The sequence below is a fragment of the Laccaria bicolor genome, genomic scaffold (genome assembly GCF_000143565.1).
Source record: "Laccaria bicolor S238N-H82 LACBIscaffold_6 genomic scaffold, whole genome shotgun sequence".
In the NCBI taxonomy this organism is placed as follows: Eukaryota; Fungi; Basidiomycota; class Agaricomycetes; order Agaricales; family Hydnangiaceae; genus Laccaria; species Laccaria bicolor.
In genome coordinates this window covers 736271-752852 of record NW_001889877.1, presented here as the reverse complement: position 1 = coordinate 752852, position 16582 = coordinate 736271, and the positions used below count along the sequence as shown (strand labels likewise).

The window sequence follows — 16582 nt, the reverse complement described above, 5'->3', positions numbered from 1 at the left end:
GAGGCAACCCAACTGTTGTTGACTTCAGCAGCGCCTGGTGCCTCTCCCCAACCAACTCAATAGGTAAACGCTAGTCGCGCAACGTCTTTCGTCTTTTTGGACTGACCCCCGCGTTATCAGAACTTAGGCTGGTCCTATATCTTACTTCCTTCCTTCAAGACACCTCCAACGACGTGAGTTCTTTCTGTGTGTTGATGTCTGCGTTTTCCTTAGCGCTGACTCTCTCGATGTAGTCTACGTTCACTACTCTCAACCTAACTTACAATCATCATGCAGCTCACCTCCACTTTTGTTTTCCTTGCCGTCCTCGCTTCCGGTGGTAGCCGTGTCTTCTCGCTCCCAATGGTCAGTGCCATATTGTTTACTGTGTAGCAACGGTATCCTGAAAACGTCCTTCCAGGGTGCTGACCTTACCGATCTCGATGCTCGTGATGTTGAGCTTGATATCGAAGCTCGGGATTACGATGCTGACTTCGAAGTTCGCGATTTCGATGCTGACTTTGAGGCCCGTGAATACGCGGACTTTGAAGTCGAAGCTCGCGACTTTGAGGAGGACATTGAGGCCCGTGCCGTTGACCCTACTGTCAAAGCACCTTCGGTTAGTCCTCGTTCTGTCCACATTATTTTGCGGTCTGACAAACCTAATCAGAACTCCACCACTGTTGCCTCTCCCGCTCAGAAGCCCTTGTCAGGGTCTTTAACATCTACCACCACTGGCTCTAAAGTCGATTTGGCTGCTACCAAGCCCACCACGGCCAACAGCACGACCACTTCCGGCGCCGTCACGCCCAAAGAGTCGAAACCCTTGACCAAGAAAGAGAGGAAAGCCCGTGCTAAGGCCCTTCGCAAGAAGAAAGCCGCTGCCAAGAAAGCCGCTCTTCGCAAGAAGAAGGCTGCCCTCCGAAAGAAAAAGGCCCTCCGCAAGGCCAAGCTCGCCGCCCTGCGCAAGAAGAAACATGCCGCCCACAAGAAGGCCATCGCAGACAAGAAGGCCAAGAAGGCAGCGGCGAAGGCTAAGAAGGCAGCGGAGAAGAAGGCCAAGAGCGTGAAGGCAGTGGAGAAGAAGGCTAAGAGCGTGAAGGCGGCAACGAACACCACATCAACGGCAAAGCCCAAGAAGCTCTCTCCACTGGCTAAACTCAAAAAATCCATCGCTGACAAGAAAGCCAAGGCCGCAGAGAAGAAGACGAAGAGCGTGAAGGCCGCAACGAACACCACGTCGACGGCAACGCCTAAGAAGCTTTCTCCTCTTGCTAAACTTAAGAAATCCATCGCTGACAAGAAGGCCAAGGCCGCAGAGAAGAAGGCCAAAAAGACAGCTGAGAAGAAGGCGAAGGCTGACAAGGTCATGGATGCGAAGAGCCTGAAGGTGTCCAAGACCGAGGCGTCCAAGACTGCTGCGGATAAGACTGTGGAGTCATCGCTTCCCGAAACCAGCGAGAAGCCCCACCACAGGCATCACCACTACAGGACCAAGGCCGAGCGCTATGCTGCTCGTAAAGCTGCCAGGAAAGCGCGCAAGGCCAAGTTCGCTAAGGAGTACGGTTTGACCTCGGAAGATGATTTCTCGTCTTCAAGGTTTGACACTCATTACCCTTCGTACTCTCACAAGTCCTTGGTAAGTTCTCTTCCCACTGTGTGTCATGGTGTGTTGCTGACCACCTCGTTTCGCAGAGGAAGTCTCACTACGTTGATGCCCCAGCTGCCTCTCCCTCTACCACTGCCGTTCCCCGTCTTTAAGTGAGCAAGTAGACAAGAGTAGAAATGATTTTTTGTAGTAGGTTCTAGAATCGTACCTTGGTCTGGGGGAAGTTGATTGGTCTGAGGACGTGTGTCTCGGCAGTCGGTAACTGTTGCGAAATGGGTCTTTGTTTTTTTTTTTTTTTTGGCTGGTTGAACACGAGAATATCTCCGCAATAATAGGGTCATGCCGAACGCTGCCCCTCGAAAGCCTCGCAATTCTATTCCTGTTCAATGCAAGTGGTATGTTGAAGAATGGAACTACGTGATGGTACAAGTGATTCAAAAATTCAACCTTCAATTTGTGCGATCCTCGCATCCAACAGCCTAAGAACAGTATCAAGGCCAAGCAAAACACCTTCGTCACGGCCTTCTCCCGGTGCCAGGCGTGTATGAGCAAAATCAATAATTTTGACGACGAATGGAGGGCCTGGCCGATCGTCGTCGTCGTCATCTTCATCTTCGTCCTCTTCCTCGTCTTCATTGCCTTCGTCCAGCAACAGCCGCTGCAAACCATCCTCCGCTCTAGCCCAGTCAGCTTCGTAGACAATGAATAAGCTGCCCCCAGCCATGCGGATTTCAAGAGTCGTGAAGACCCCACGGATATCCGCAACATCCTCTCGGATGGCACGGAGGATCGGTAGCAACGTTTTTTTAGAGAGCCCGGAAGAGGCGTTCGGTGCTTGTCCGACAGGGAAGAAGCGCGAGATACCATCAGGAAGATCGCTTGGTTTGATACTTTTGCCGTAAGATTTCGGAGTGATGACTGGGAGGGAAGTGGCATTATCATATACCTACAATTCTGTATATTAGTGTTGTCGAGAGGAGGGAATGGAGGCAAACCTGAAATCCGGTCAACCTGACGCCAGTCTCGAAGGAAGTCGTATTTCTTGCGGTCTTCTTCATCCGCTCGACCTTTTCTGGTGACGCGGTTTCATCATACAGTATCGTACCAAGCTTAACGTCCAGAATGTTTGGTTTGAGGAAGGGATATGTAACATTCTCTAAGACAATGGACTGTATTGTCCAAAACACTATCAGCGATACAAAAGTCGATTTCACGGAGAACACTCATCTTTATGGTCGTCTATGGGTTTAATAGCGATCCCGCCGTTAGGTGTGATGGGGTTGCTCTGGTCGACTTCCCCCTCTAGTTCCAAAGTTCCCAGAAAGTCAGCTGTGAAGGGCCGCAAGGCTTCCAAGGCTGGATCGTATTGCAGTTTCTGGTAGATCTCAAGCTCGCGAGGTAAGGCCGCTTTTATAAGAAGTGAACCGTCTTCGGTGGTGAGTACACCAGCGTGCCCGCCTACTTGGGAGTTCAGTGTTCGAGTTGGACCTATCTCCATCCGACCCCAGTGTACTTATATGCTTTCGAGGCCGTGTGGTGCTGTGCAGGAACTGGGGCAAAGTTGTTGAGCTTTACCACATTTACCTCTGAGTCGCAACCACAACGCCTCAAACTCTGGACTATGACCACAACACCTACCTCGCCGTCGCCCTCTCTACAGCACCTCATACTCGCTTTCAACCTTCGTCGCTGTCGGCCGTGCACCCCTCCTTGGCGTACCATGGGCAAGTGGGCGAACTACATGACGTGCAATTATTTGCCGTGCCCAAGGCTGACTGGGATCAGGTTGGAGAAGATATTCTGGCTGTTTTGAAGGCCAAGCAGGGTGTTTTGGGTGTAGATGTTCAGGTGCCAAAGCAACGGGTCAAGCGAGGAAGCGATGAGTTATAATTGTGAGTTTCGAATAATTACGAGTCCTACATTCACCACGGCATCAGGAGGCAATAAACCTGTGCAAGATACCTCTCTCGTAATATAACCTGCTTCTTAGTTTTGGCTTTCGAACCCTCGACGATCCGGTTATCAATGTGAGCCTGTTCTTTGACTGCATCATCTCACAGTTCTCACCCACATGTGGAAAAGATAGACACGAATTGACGTTCTTCCCGCCCAGTTGATTAATGTTCCTCGTAACAGGGAGCATAGTACTACGCAAGAACGCCTATCGCCTGACTGAATAAATTTACAGTTTATTTAACGGCGCTCTGGCTTGGCCGCGCTCGCCTCCCCTCCATTTGCGCCCATTCTTATATTGAAGAAGAATGTAGGGAAGTGACGGTAAGTGAAAGCGAACTTAGCTGGTATTCTGCGCATGACAATGATGACCTCTAGCCGCGAACCTTGCCTCCTGGGGAACGGATCCCAGCGTGCTCTGCAGATGAGTCTTGTCCGCGGCAAACTCTGCCATGTCCACCCAGTTTCAATTTGACGAACAGCGACGTATGATCAGATGAGCTCGAAACCGTTTATTGCGCTCTCGACGATCTGGTCATCGATAGTGAGCTATTTCTTCTGGCATCGCGATCACCAAGTTTTTGGTCTTACACAACTTGGTTTGCAGGGTTCATAGATGCAAATCGAGTGCAAAAAATGAACAGTATTTCTAGTTCCCGGTGCACCACACTTCTGACTTGTCCGCGCACCACACGCGTCATTTTCCTAAATCGAAAGGCGTAATGAAGGTAAGTGCGAAGAAGCTTGAAAAGTGTTCTGCGTTGACGTAGGACAACTGGTAGCACGACCCTCAACCTTGCCGCATCAGAAACAACTCCCGAGGCTCTTTGGAAGGGCGAGCAAATTCGGCGGAGCCCATTCACATGCGCCTTGCCTCAGGTCGTAAAAGAATGGTGTCCACGGACAACCTGACCTAGTGCCTCCATTCGACGAAGATGACGGTCTACCAAAGGTCCTCAAGCTTGCGGCTTTGAAAATAAATCCCGATGTGCTTTGTAGACGAGCGTTTTCGGAAAAACTGCTTCACGTAACTTCCCTACATCGTTGAAGAACACAGCCAGATGGAATGACGGTATGTCCACACAAACTTGACTGGTGTTCTGCGCTTGATAATGACAACCGATAGAACATGGGTTGTTTGTCATCGATTATATTCAGCTCCTCGCCGACTCAGCGGATAAGTTGCCCCTTTTCTTTAATAATTCGAGTTTTCAGCCATAGTTTGGTATTCGTTCTATGCACTTAAAATGTATCCAAGCCGTCGATAGTCGGGGTGTGGTCCGAAAGCTGAGAACATTCTCAGCAGGACAGGCAAAACACGTATGCCACAAATTACATTGCCCTTGGATAACCTGAGGGTGTAAAACTGGGGTTTTCGAACCATAGGATTACTGAGCTTTTTGAGAAGGCTGTAGAGGTTGAGCCCTGCATTCTTGGAACCAACTATTCCCACGGAAATGCTGATTAGGTGAAGGTTGTATCCTGTCCACGTATTGCAACACGAAGATGAGCAACCTCTTATCCGGTGGCCCAATCCTTGCTGTAGGTATCATAGTCGTGGTGGGATGGGCTGCATGCACAAAGTTACTGCGCAAGAAGACCAGTTTACCCGAAGCGACACCACTGTCACCAGAGTGGCATGACCTCGTCCATCGAAACCAGTACGGGCGGCGTCGATTGCATGACGATCAACAGAGCATGTTGAGGGACTTCGTTTTAATCTCGATGAGAGGTTCCCTGAACTGCGTACGCAGGGTACGTCGACCGTCCTGGGTATGGTCCAGGTTCTGTGACTAACTGACCCAAGATGTGCAACTACTTGGGGAGGCGCAAAATGCCTGAGCACCTGCGCATCGCGCCAGAATCCATCATCGACATGGGAGCCTACCAGGCACTCCGAACGCCGAACTACAGAAACGGCAACATTTTAGAGTTCGTCAACAGGCGAGCGGTTAGTGATGGAAGGAAGTTGCAGCTGGTAAGCAATCTCCATTATGTGGAAGCACGAGCTCATCGGAAACCATTTAGCTCCTGCAAATCGCGCAAGGGCTTGCATACCTCCACAGCCTCGGAATCGTCCACGGAAATCTGTACCCGGTATGTAGGAGGAGAGTCAGGACGTTGTTGTAACTAACTCGACTCCCAGGCCAACGTTCTTGTAACGGACGACGAGGACATTGTGCTGACAGATGCAGGAATATATACCGAAGTTGTGAAATTGATGCTTTTGCCCTCTGGTCGCGTACGCATTCCCGAATCGTTCATATACAAGTCTCATCAAGAACTTCGTGGAGAGGAAGTGCCAACAAAGAGTGCTGATGTTTACGCGTTCGCAAGCACCTGCTATGCTGTAAGTAAACAGCTCTAAATGTTGATGATTGCTGTAACCGGGATTGACAGATTATGACTGGTCGGGCACCATTTTCCGAAATTGCCAACCCATATCAACGCATTATCAAGATTGCCCAGGATGGGCACACAACGCTCCCAAAACCATCATCGACCAGCACATTGTTGTGGGATCTCATGATGGAGTGCTGGTCAGCCGAACCAACAAAGCGACCGGCAATGGTCGACGTTGTTCACTGGCTGGGAGTGGCCACTCCGAATCGTTGAAGCTTTCTCATCTGATGAGACGTCGATGAGATTTTGGTCTACTTATATTGGGTGAAATGGGCAGGAAGTCGCAGGTGATTTCGAAATATTTATGTTCACGTGTTGTGTCGATAGGAATGTAGGATTGGTTTTTGGTCAGAAATTTTGATCTGGAGGAGAACATTGTCACTCATAAATCAGAAGATCACGCAAGTTAAAGGGGCAACTCACAGTTTCTAAAGTAGCCCCGCAGAACTGGGATTTTGAATCTGAATTTTTAATGACAGGTTTAGAGTGAAACAACGCTTCTAGAAACACGCCGTTGTGATTAACCTGCGCAACGGTCTTAGAGGGGACCAAAGCAAGAGGATGAACAGTGGTTTCTGTCCTCCTCCAGACCATACTTGGCCATCACTTGCACGGCTGACAATCCCAACTGATAGTTGTTATCGATGGTCGTAGAGTACGATCAAAGGGGTAGCTGCGTGCTTCGCAACCAAGCAGGGAGAATGAAGCTGATAGTATGCAGAGAGGGGCGGAGTAGGTGAAGAGTGAGCGTGGCGGACAATATGCGTATCTGGTCGCGGTAGAAGAAAAGAACGAGTAAGGGCAGTGGTGCGCTCCTATGTGACTGATGTTGGGGTTCTTCCTCGTCCATTTGCTGACAAAGTATTTGTAGTGCGTCGGAAAAGCAGCCTGTGATGAGCCGGGACGCGGGACAGATATGGGGGACAAGTCATCGCGAGATACGTGCGACCGTAGGTGCTCATTACGATCCTTCGGTTATAACCAGCCTCAGTGATAGAATCCCGATCCTCGAGGCCCCGAGGATTACCCACCAAGCGAATCAAGGCACTAAAATCAGGATGATCATCGCTCGTAAGGGGGATAAGGAAAAGACAACGAAGGGACTTGGCGTGATGGGGTACCAGATAGCTAGCGTAGTCGTACATAGTCTTTCTTTCCTCAAATTTTACATCTGCATGAAGACCAGAAGCTCAGCCGATCCACTTCGAACATGAGATGAAGCAACCAATACGTCAACCAGGGGCAATTTGGTTCCAATTCCCAGTCCAGCAAACATGCTCTTGATGTGATTGCATATGTCTCTCGATCGCTCGACGAGCAATTCACCAACAGCAAGGAAGGGCGGGATTTTGGAGAAGACTGAAGTCACATAGAATTGGAATATAGTTAAACGCAGCTGGTTATCGTTGGAACGTTATTACCTGGCCATAGTTGAATTGATAACCATTGAATGTCAGCCCCCTGGCTATCCCGAGGGACCAACTCCAGCGAAAACACAAAACGACAAGGAAAATCAACCGCGGGTGAGACTGCGTAGTAACCGACCTAGTGATCCCATGTTATCCCGCGGAATGCGTTGAAAACAAATGGCCTACCAACACGCCATTGGTCAATACCAGACCGTGAAAAAGATTTGCTTCCATGTTAAACAATATCATATCTGTGGCGAGCAAGATATACTGCCCAGATCCAGATCCCATGGACAGCATCCCAGGTCCTTCTCTTTCCTCAATGCCATTTATGAAGTCCTGCCTACCGATTCAAGACGCTACAAAGTTGGACGCGATTTGGAACTCAATTCCGAGAGATAGTGTCATTCCTCGACAGAGTGCACTGCCAAAGGCCTCTTCGCGGAAAGACGTTATGAGATTGACAAAGAGCCACAGAAGGGGTAAGAGGAGGCCGGGCTACCGCACAACGGCCTTGGACGACGTAAGATTGAGAAGAATCTTTGGATGGTTATTGGAGAAGCAGTAACGGCGACAGAATAACGCGCATCGAACAGAAATGTCCCAGCTCCCAATGCCTGACGCTGTTGCGATGAGGATGGGATAGACTTGAGACAGAAGCATCAAAGTTGAGGTCTTCAAGTTATGTGTTGACCAGCGCAGGTGGATCGCTATCATCTCGAGATGTGGCATACGTTTGAAAAGTTCCACAAGGGTAACTTACAAAGTAGAATATTGATGGCGATAATCAAGTTTATACATACGCCAGAGCAACGACGCTCCTACTGCAATTCCTCCTACATCTGGGTCAACGGGGCCAGGACGAATCGCGAGGCAAGGATTAGGTAGGCGAATGGAATTCATGGCCGAGAGGATTGGAAGAACTTTGGGGTGATAGAGATGAAAGAGGCGGATATGGGGTTTTCCTGAGTTTGGTGTTATATCATATACACGGTTGTACTAATCGAACGATAGGATAAACGGCCGCAGAGCCATGTTTGCGGACCATGGGAGCTGGAACGATGTTGCAAGGGTTGATACGGGTCATCAAGAAAGGCCGTTATGGGGTTTTCCTGAGTTTGGTGTTGTGCGGTTGATATCATGTACACGGTTGTACTGATTGAACGATAAAATAAACGGCCACAGTGCCATGTTTGCGGACCATGAGAGCTGGAACTGTGTTGCAAGGGTTGATGCGGGTCATCCAGAAGGGCTGTCAAATGCAACTTCATACGGGTCATCAGGAAGGCCGTCGAGAGCAAGAATCTTGAAATTTACCGGCCATTGGAAAGGATGATAAGGTGGAATGTAGCGCTGGGCTCGGCGAATTTGCGACAATATCTCATCCCCATCTAAAGGGGTTCCAGGCCATGGGCCGTCGTCCATCAACTGTTGCCTTCTGTCTGGCATGAACACACGAAAATGGAGTCAGATGCGTCTTTGAAGAGTTTTGCGATTTGGCGTAAAACCTCTACCTATTTACGTCGGTGAGTGCTTCGAAAGACAAAAATGGAAGAAAACTGGACCTCATCGAATCAATCGTATACCGATTTGGGCAACGGAACATAGGCGCACGTGGAGTTACGTTGTCTCAAGATGTGCAGCGCGTCTATTGCTAGGACCTGCGGTGATAACGGGGGAGAATGTCCAATTGTCGATACGTATCTGGATCGCAGTGTTGTTTGATTTTCTGGACATATTGGACAACAGGCTCAATGACTTGTCGTTCGATACCGTACGACCTGGGGTCGGGCGACGCCACAGGTTCCATGGGTGGGGCTATTCCCTTTTTTGAGCCTTGAATTGGATGCGACGTTAACTTGCACGAACCGTAGTCAACCGCACCCTCCTGGCGCCACATGGGACCTCTCCCGGCCCGTTATTCGTAGCCTGCATCGTGGTACCGTGACTGTAATAAGTTGGAATCGCGTGCGTCTGTCGAGCATTCAATACAATATCCGACAGGAAGAAATTGAAGTCTTGAATAAGGGACGAACGCTGAACACATAGAAACGCGTTTGATAACGGCAGGAGTGTTGATTCTGGTGACCAAAGTAAGACGTAGTACACAGCTCATTTTTAGGCTCCTCATGGTTATCCAAAAAGTGATTGTAGACATCGGGTTGGTCAAAAATTGGACCTTGGCAACAAGATGGCTGCGAGCGTCTGGCATGTTAAGTGGAAAATCTAGCGAGTAGTTCTGAGCGTCGGCCGGTGACTTCTGGACGGCCAAATGGGTTGTTCGGGATCGTCATAGGCACGACTGGTTCAAATACTGACGGAGGGGCAATATTTTGAGGTAGGCAGGAGAATTTACAGTAAATGGTATGATGGTACGTGGTGGGAAAGCAGTCGTGAGCCGTAATGTTCAGCTATGTTTCTTGTGCTTGCAGAAGGCTGTGTCTGGCTGTGTCTTTCAACTTCAAGATGAGCGTTAGCAGATCGACCGATCTGACACAGCCTAGCACAGCCTTCCTCTAGCATGGGAAAGCTAGCAGACCGATCGATCTGACACCCGAATACGGCAATACGGCACGGCGTCGGTGACATCCATATCTCTTCCACCAGACGCGTCGACGCGTAGGCAAGACGACGCGTCCTCCTCGACATACAGTCGTGGACAAGCAAAGCCCACTAATTTGGTATCTTGGTAAATAATGTATCTAGAGCTGAGATTTTTCCAGATTCTGGCTCAGATTTGCGAAATGCGTCGAAAAACGCACCTCCGAAGTTTTTCCCACGAGGAATTGGCGTGGCCAAAATTTTGGACCAAAAAACTGCAACATTTGGGGAGAAAAACAGGTCGAAACCGGCCAGAAATTATCGAAAGTTGGTACCTGTGCTGGGCTTCGGCTGGAAGCTACTCAGAAAGGGCAAAGAATCTATCAGAAAGGGATTTCCCTGCATTTCGAAAGCCTAGTGTGATGGAATTTCTTAGTCCCGTGATAGATGTCACATCTTTTTGGTGTCCGGCCAAAAATTTAGGGTCTATTTTTGTATATGGCCATTTTCTCCAAAACGGCTCGTGAGACTTGGCTGAAATTTGGCCAGAAGCTTCCCTCAACGTATCTGCACGTTTTCCGGGCACTTTGGTAGTCATCAATAATTTCCATTTTTATTAGTGGGCTTTGCTTGTCCACGACTGTATCCCATCAAACATAGGCTGATTGATCATTGAACACCCATGTGGTTTTTGCAGGCAGTCGAGTTTGAATGGTGCATGCAAGATCCAAATTCGGGAAAATTCCCCGCATGTGGCATATGATTCCAAAGTGAGTTCAAATTCAGCCTCTAAGATTTCGAAACTGTGCCCGAAGAGTGCCTCATTTGTCGTGATGGACTTACATTGGAACTTCAGAAGTATAACATGCAGCGTCATCTTCAAGAACGGCATCGGAGTTGGGAGCGCGATGGTAAATGATTTTCGTGACGGAATTTTGTCAGAACAAACGAGGAGGAAGCCAAATGTTACGGGACCTATCAACTCCTATCAACCACTCATGACAGCCATGGTGATTCTCCCCTGAGACCTCGCCACACTCATTTTACAAACACATCTCCTAATTTGCCTTTCTCACTATCACCACATTGCTAAAAAGCATCTCCAGCTTAGTCTCCCGATGTCAGACTCCGATATGAAGTTGATGATAGTCGATCAATTTCATATGGAGTCTGCTTTCAAACGCGCCCGCAACATGGGCGTAGATTATTCTCACGGCATTTATTCCCACGGTTCAAGACAGCTCGTTAAAAAAAGTTGTCATGTGATCGCTTCGCGCGACACGTCTTGTAGATCGAACAGAAATAGAGGTTGCAATTTCGAGTTTTCCATGGCTCAATGTCCGTGAAACCGGCCCCAATCCCACCTGAGACACCTCATCAACAAAATATTCTTGCACCGATCACTCCTACCCCATTCTGGAACTACAATGGAGTTTTAAATAGTTCATTCTCTCCATTTCCTTATTCCCTGTCCTTCCCAACTTGTTCCTAGATTTGAGGATTAGTATATTTACAACATTAGAGGTATGAAGAGCCAATACCTGGTCTTCCTCAAGTGCAGTTGTTGGATATATAGCAAGAATGGCTGGATTGGAGGGAAAATTCGCGGATGGACAAAGGGTAGGATCCTCCAGGATAGCAAGTATGACATGCATAAGCATGTACATATATGCAGATCTCCCTGATCCCGTTGCCGAGATCGCAAGGAGGTTGTTTCCGTCGAGCATTGAGGTAATGCCCTGAAGTTGGTAGTCATGTGGACCAGACGACGTGTTTATGTTGGATTTGGCGGGAGAGGGCCCACCCCTCTGCAGAGTTGAATGTAAACTTTTTGGTTGCAGGTGTTTCAGGCATTATTGCCAGAGAAAACGCGTATAATTCGTCGACGAAGCACAACTAATTAACAACGCGACGCGGTCCGTGGGAACAAAACGTGACCATTATTTTTACGCCCATGTTGACCTTACCACAAGGCCCAGACTATCTCCAGCTCGATCTCCTATGAAAATGATGTTTTTCATTCCTTACCAACCAGTTACTAACACCCCTACGTCAATATAACTTTACTTCCACTACATAGTTTGATGAACGAATACTTATATTTCGCTGATGATTTTACCTACTGATGAGTTGTCTTTGCCGTTGACATGCCGACCCTCAGCAGCTAGATGTAGCAGATGGGCTGATGTGACACGGTCCTAGGCGCCCAAAGTTGTCATGTCAGATCCTCATCCCAGCGATGGGCAGAGATGGATATTCCGGGGGAGTCCTTGGAAAAAAGGCCGTCTGTGAAGGCTGCATGCAACGAACACCACGTCGAGGCAAAACCCAAGAAGTTCTTTCATCTGGCTAAACTCAAGAAATTCATCGCTGACAAGAAGGCCAAGAGCGTGAAGGACGCAACGAACACAACGTCGACGGCAAAGCCAAAGAAGCTCTCTCCTCTGGCTCAACTCAAGAAAGCTGACAAGAAGACTTAGGCCGCAGAGAAGAAGGCCGAGAAGACAGTTGAGGGGAAGGCAAAGGCTGACAAGGTCACGGATGCGAAGAGCCTGAAGGTGTCCAAGACCGAGGCGTCCGAAACTGCTGCGGATAGGACTGTGGAGTCCTCGCTTCCCGAGACGAGCGAGAAGCTCCACCACAGGCACCATCACTACAGGCCCAAGGCCGAACGCAATGCTGCTCGTAAAGCCCCCAGGAAATCGCGCAAGGCCAAGTTTGCTAAGGAGTATGGTTTGACCTCGGAAGATGATTTTTTGTCTTCAAGGTTTGAGAGGAATATCGCTTGGTTTGATACTTTTGCCATAAAATTTCAGAATGATGACTAGGAGGGAGGTGGCATTGTCGTATACCTACAATTTTGTATATTAGTGTTGTCGAGAGGATGGAATGAAGGCAATACTGGAATCCGGTTAACCTGACGCCAGTCTCAAATGAAGCCATATCTCTTGCAGCCTTCTTCCGCTGTTTGACCATACAGTATCGTATCGAGCTTTACGTCTAGAATCTTTGATTTGAAGAAGGGGTATGTAACATTCTCTAAGACGATGGACTGTATTGTCCAAAACACTATCAGCGATACAAAGGATGATTTCACTGGAAACACTCACCTTTATGGTCGTTTGTGGGTTTGATGGCGATCCCGCCGTTAGCTGTGATGGGGTTGCTCTGGTCGACTTCCCCTTCCAGTTTCAAAGTTCCCAGAAAGTCAGCTGTAAAGGGCCGCAAGGCCTCAAAGGCTGGATCGTATAGCAGTTTCTGGTAGATCCCAAGCTCGGGAGGTAATGCCGCTTTTATCAGAAGTGAACCGTCTTCGGTGGTGAGTACACCAGCGTGCCCGCCTACTTGGGAGTTCAGTGTTCGAGTTGGACCTATCTCTATCCGACTCCAGTGTATATGCTTTCGAGGCCGTACGCGTGTGGCTGTGCAGAAACAGGGGCAAAGTTGTTGAGCTTCACCACATTTACCTCCGAGTCGCAACCACAATGCCTCAGACTCTGGACTATGACCACAACACCTACCTCGCCGTCACCCTCTCTACAGCATCTCATACTCGCTTTCAACCTTCGTCGCTGTCGGCCGTGCACCCCTCCTTGACGTACCATGGGCAAGTGGGCGAGCTACACGACGTGCAATTATTTGCCGTTCCCAAGGCTGACTGGGATCAGGTTGGAGAAGATATTCTGGCCGTTTTGAAGGCCAAGGAGGGTGTTTTGGGTGTTGATGTTCAGGTGCCAAAGCAACGGGTCAAGCGGGGCAGCGATGAGTTGTAAATTGTGAGTTTCGAACACTTACATCCTGCGCGAGCCCTGCATCCACCACAACATCAGAAGGCAATAAACCTGTGTAGGATACCTCTCTTGAAATATAACTAGGATACCTCTCTTGAAATTCAACTTGCTCGCTCTTAATTTTGGCTTTCGAACCCTGACGATCCGGTATCAATTAAGATGTGAGCATGTTCTTTCATTGCATCAAGCTTTTTTGTCTCACAACGCTATTTGTAGGATTTTCACCGAGACGATCATCTACGTAAGGACGCCTACAGTCTGACTGAAGTAAATTTCCCCCGTTTATTTAACAGCTCAGAGTTTTTTTTCTGGCTTGGCTATGCAAACCCCTCCTTCATCGTCCTCAGACCGGAGAAGAACGCAGAAAAGTGACGGAAAGTGAAACCGAATTTGGCTGGTGTTCTGTGCATGACAATGATAGCCTCTAGCCGGAAATTTCAACATCCACGTTGCAACCATGCCGCCTCCCAGCGTGCTATGCAGGTAAGTCTCGTCCGCCGAACGGTGCCACGTCTGCCCGCCCTCGGATCGAAAAACAGAGACGTATGACTAGATGAGATCGAAAGCAAGTCGAAAGTCTGTCTATTGGACCCTCGCGATAGTTGGTGTGGTCCGAAAGCTGAGAACATTCTCAGCAGGACAGGCAAAACACGTATGCCACAAATTAAGTTTCCCTTGTTTAATCCGGGGATATAAAACGGGGGCTTTGAACCATAGGATTACTGAGCTCTTCGAGGCTGTTAAGTATTAACGTAAGGCCGACGACCCAAGTATTCCCACGTCAACACTGATCGCTGATCAGTGTGAGCTGAGGATTGTGACTCCCCAACGTATTGCAACAACGAAGCGACTAACATGGGTAACCTCATATCCAGGGGCCCAGTCCTTCACGTCTTCACTGCAAGCACCATACTCGTGGTGGGGTGGGCTACCTGCACAAAGTTGAGGTGCAAAAAGACCAGTCCACCCGAAGCGACACCACTACGACCAGAGTGGCAGAACATCGACCATCGAAACTGCTACGGGCGGCGTAGATTGCACGAGGTTGGCCACAATGACGTTCAACAGCGCATGTTGAGGGACTTCGTTTTGATCTCGGAGAGAGGCTCTAAAAACTGTGTGAACAGGGTATGTCGCTCGTCCTGGGTAGGGTGCAACTTCTGCAACTAACTGACCCAAGATGTGCGAGTACTTGGGGGGGCGCGAAATGCCTCAGCACCGGCACCTCGCCCCAGAATCCGTCATCGACATGGAAGCCTACCGAGCACTCGTAACGCCGAACTACAGAAACGGCAACATTTTGGAGTTCATCAACCAGCGGGTGGTTACTGATAAAAGGAAGTTGCAGCTGGTGAGCAATCTCCATCACCTGGTAGCACGAGCTCATCGGAAACTGTTTAGCTCCTGCAAATCGCGCGAGGGCTTGCATACCTCCACAGCCTCGGAATCGTCCACGGAAATCTGTACCCGGTATGTAGGAGGGGAGTCAGGACATTGTTGCAACTAACTCGACTCCCAGGCCAACGTTCTTGTAACGGACGATGAGGACATTGTGTTGACGGATACGGGAATATATACTGAAGTTGTGAGGTTGATGCTTGCGCCCTCTGGTCGCATCCCCATTCCCGAATCGTTCGTATACAAGTCTAACCAAGAGCTTGGTGGAGAGGAAGTACCAACAAAGAGTGCTGATGTTTACGCTTTCGCGAGCACTTGCTATGCTGTGAGTAAATTGCTCTGAATGTGGAGGATCGCTGTGACCGGGAGTGACAGATTATTACGGGTCGGGCACCATTTTCTGAGATCGCCAACCCATATCAACGCATTTTGAAGATCGCCCGGGATGGGCACACGACGCTCCCCAAACCGTTATCGACCAGCACAATGGTGTGGGATCTCCTGATGGAGTGCTGGTCAGCTGAGCCAACAAAGCGACCGACAATGGACGACGTTGTTTACTGGCTGGGAAGGGCCGCTCCGAATCGTCGAAGCCTTCTCATTGGATGAGACGTCGATGAGATTCAAAGAGACATATATATCGACAGAATGCCGAATGCGATTTCAAATGATTTATGTTCACGTGTTTTCTAGAAATATGCTGAAAGAATGCAGGATTGGTTTTTGATCAGAAAATTTGGTCTAGAGAGGAACATTGCCATTCATCATAAATCGGAAGATCATGCACAGTAAAGGGGCAACTCACAGCTTCTACAGTAACCCCCTGGAAGGAACTGGGCTTGAATCTGAATGTCTATAAGACAAGTGTAGAACAAGACAACACTTCTAAAAATGCGCCGTTGTAATTGACCTGCACAAGGGTAATAAAGGGACCAAGGCAAGAGGATGGACCATGCTTGGAACAAGATCAAAACTCAAGATGGCAGGTACACCTGCTTGGGATGGTCAGCCGTGCGAGTGACGGGTAGTTGTTGTCAAGTGGGGTGGAATCGTAGAGTACGATCGAAGGGGAGATAGCGTGCGCCGCAACCAAGTAGGAAGAACGAGGTTGATAGCATGCAGAGGGGCGGACTAAGTGAACAGTTGCGTCAACTCACCCCTCATATCACTCAACGCGTTGTACGTGTAGTTCAACTAATCCTGAGACAAGACACGTCTGAGATACGAGAGGTTGAGTGTGCGAATGTCTAGTCCGTCGATGAAAATAGTGCCCTCGCATGGGTCATCAACGATGACATCGAGACGAGTCATTGCACGAAAGGTGTGAACGGAGTCATACTGATTTATTCTAGAGTCGAGTGGGTGCGCGAGACGTGACTTTCCATAATGGGAGATGCGATCGGCAACTTGACAAAGAAAACGACCTGCAGCGACGCGGCCAACATAGCCTGTGTTGTATGACTAGAGGCGCTCGCATAGGTACTGGGTGTCATTAATTG

The 16582-nt window shown here is 49.0% G+C and overlaps 6 protein-coding genes across 6 annotated transcripts; 4 read left to right on the top strand and 2 right to left on the bottom strand.

The window, feature by feature from the left end:
* Window positions 1-270: 270 nt before the first annotated feature.
* Window positions 271-1811, top strand: LACBIDRAFT_293293 (uncharacterized protein; the record flags this gene model as incomplete). The annotated part of the gene is made up of 4 exons (XM_001878403.1): window positions 271-345; window positions 401-598; window positions 650-1618; window positions 1675-1811. The coding sequence occupies 4 exons, from the start codon at window positions 271-273 to the stop codon at window positions 1738-1740; spliced, it is 1308 nt and encodes a 435-aa protein (XP_001878438.1). The 3' UTR covers window positions 1741-1811.
* Window positions 1812-2030: 219 nt separating this feature from the next.
* Window positions 2031-3086, bottom strand: LACBIDRAFT_315595 (uncharacterized protein; the record flags this gene model as incomplete). Its single annotated transcript, XM_001878060.1, has 3 exons — window positions 2031-2534; window positions 2584-2744; window positions 2852-3086. The coding sequence occupies 3 exons, from the start codon at window positions 3084-3086 to the stop codon at window positions 2031-2033; spliced, it is 900 nt and encodes a 299-aa protein (XP_001878095.1).
* A 1961-nt stretch (window positions 3087-5047) lies between these two features.
* LACBIDRAFT_315594 (uncharacterized protein) lies at window positions 5048-6157 on the top strand (the record flags this gene model as incomplete). The annotated part of the gene is made up of 5 exons (XM_001878402.1): window positions 5048-5296; window positions 5349-5519; window positions 5570-5638; window positions 5688-5891; window positions 5942-6157. The coding sequence occupies 5 exons, from the start codon at window positions 5048-5050 to the stop codon at window positions 6155-6157; spliced, it is 909 nt and encodes a 302-aa protein (XP_001878437.1).
* Window positions 6158-8320: 2163 nt separating this feature from the next.
* Window positions 8321-9291, bottom strand: LACBIDRAFT_315593 (uncharacterized protein). Its single transcript, XM_001878059.1, has 4 exons — window positions 9223-9291; window positions 8919-9171; window positions 8671-8867; window positions 8321-8618 (listed from the first exon to the last, which is right to left on the bottom strand). The coding sequence occupies exons 3-4, from the start codon at window positions 8800-8802 to the stop codon at window positions 8331-8333; spliced, it is 420 nt and encodes a 139-aa protein (XP_001878094.1). The 5' UTR covers window positions 8803-8867; window positions 8919-9171; window positions 9223-9291; the 3' UTR covers window positions 8321-8330.
* Window positions 9292-12143: 2852 nt separating this feature from the next.
* Window positions 12144-13667, top strand: LACBIDRAFT_324688 (uncharacterized protein; the record flags this gene model as incomplete). Its single annotated transcript, XM_001878401.1, has 4 exons — window positions 12144-12284; window positions 12375-12661; window positions 12899-13018; window positions 13286-13667. The coding sequence occupies 4 exons, from the start codon at window positions 12144-12146 to the stop codon at window positions 13665-13667; spliced, it is 930 nt and encodes a 309-aa protein (XP_001878436.1).
* Window positions 13668-14540: 873 nt separating this feature from the next.
* Window positions 14541-15692, top strand: LACBIDRAFT_324687 (uncharacterized protein; the record flags this gene model as incomplete). Its single annotated transcript, XM_001878400.1, has 5 exons — window positions 14541-14813; window positions 14866-15036; window positions 15087-15155; window positions 15205-15408; window positions 15459-15692. 5 exons carry the CDS (start codon window positions 14541-14543, stop codon window positions 15690-15692), a joined length of 951 nt encoding a protein of 316 aa, XP_001878435.1.
* Window positions 15693-16582: the final 890 nt, after the last annotated feature.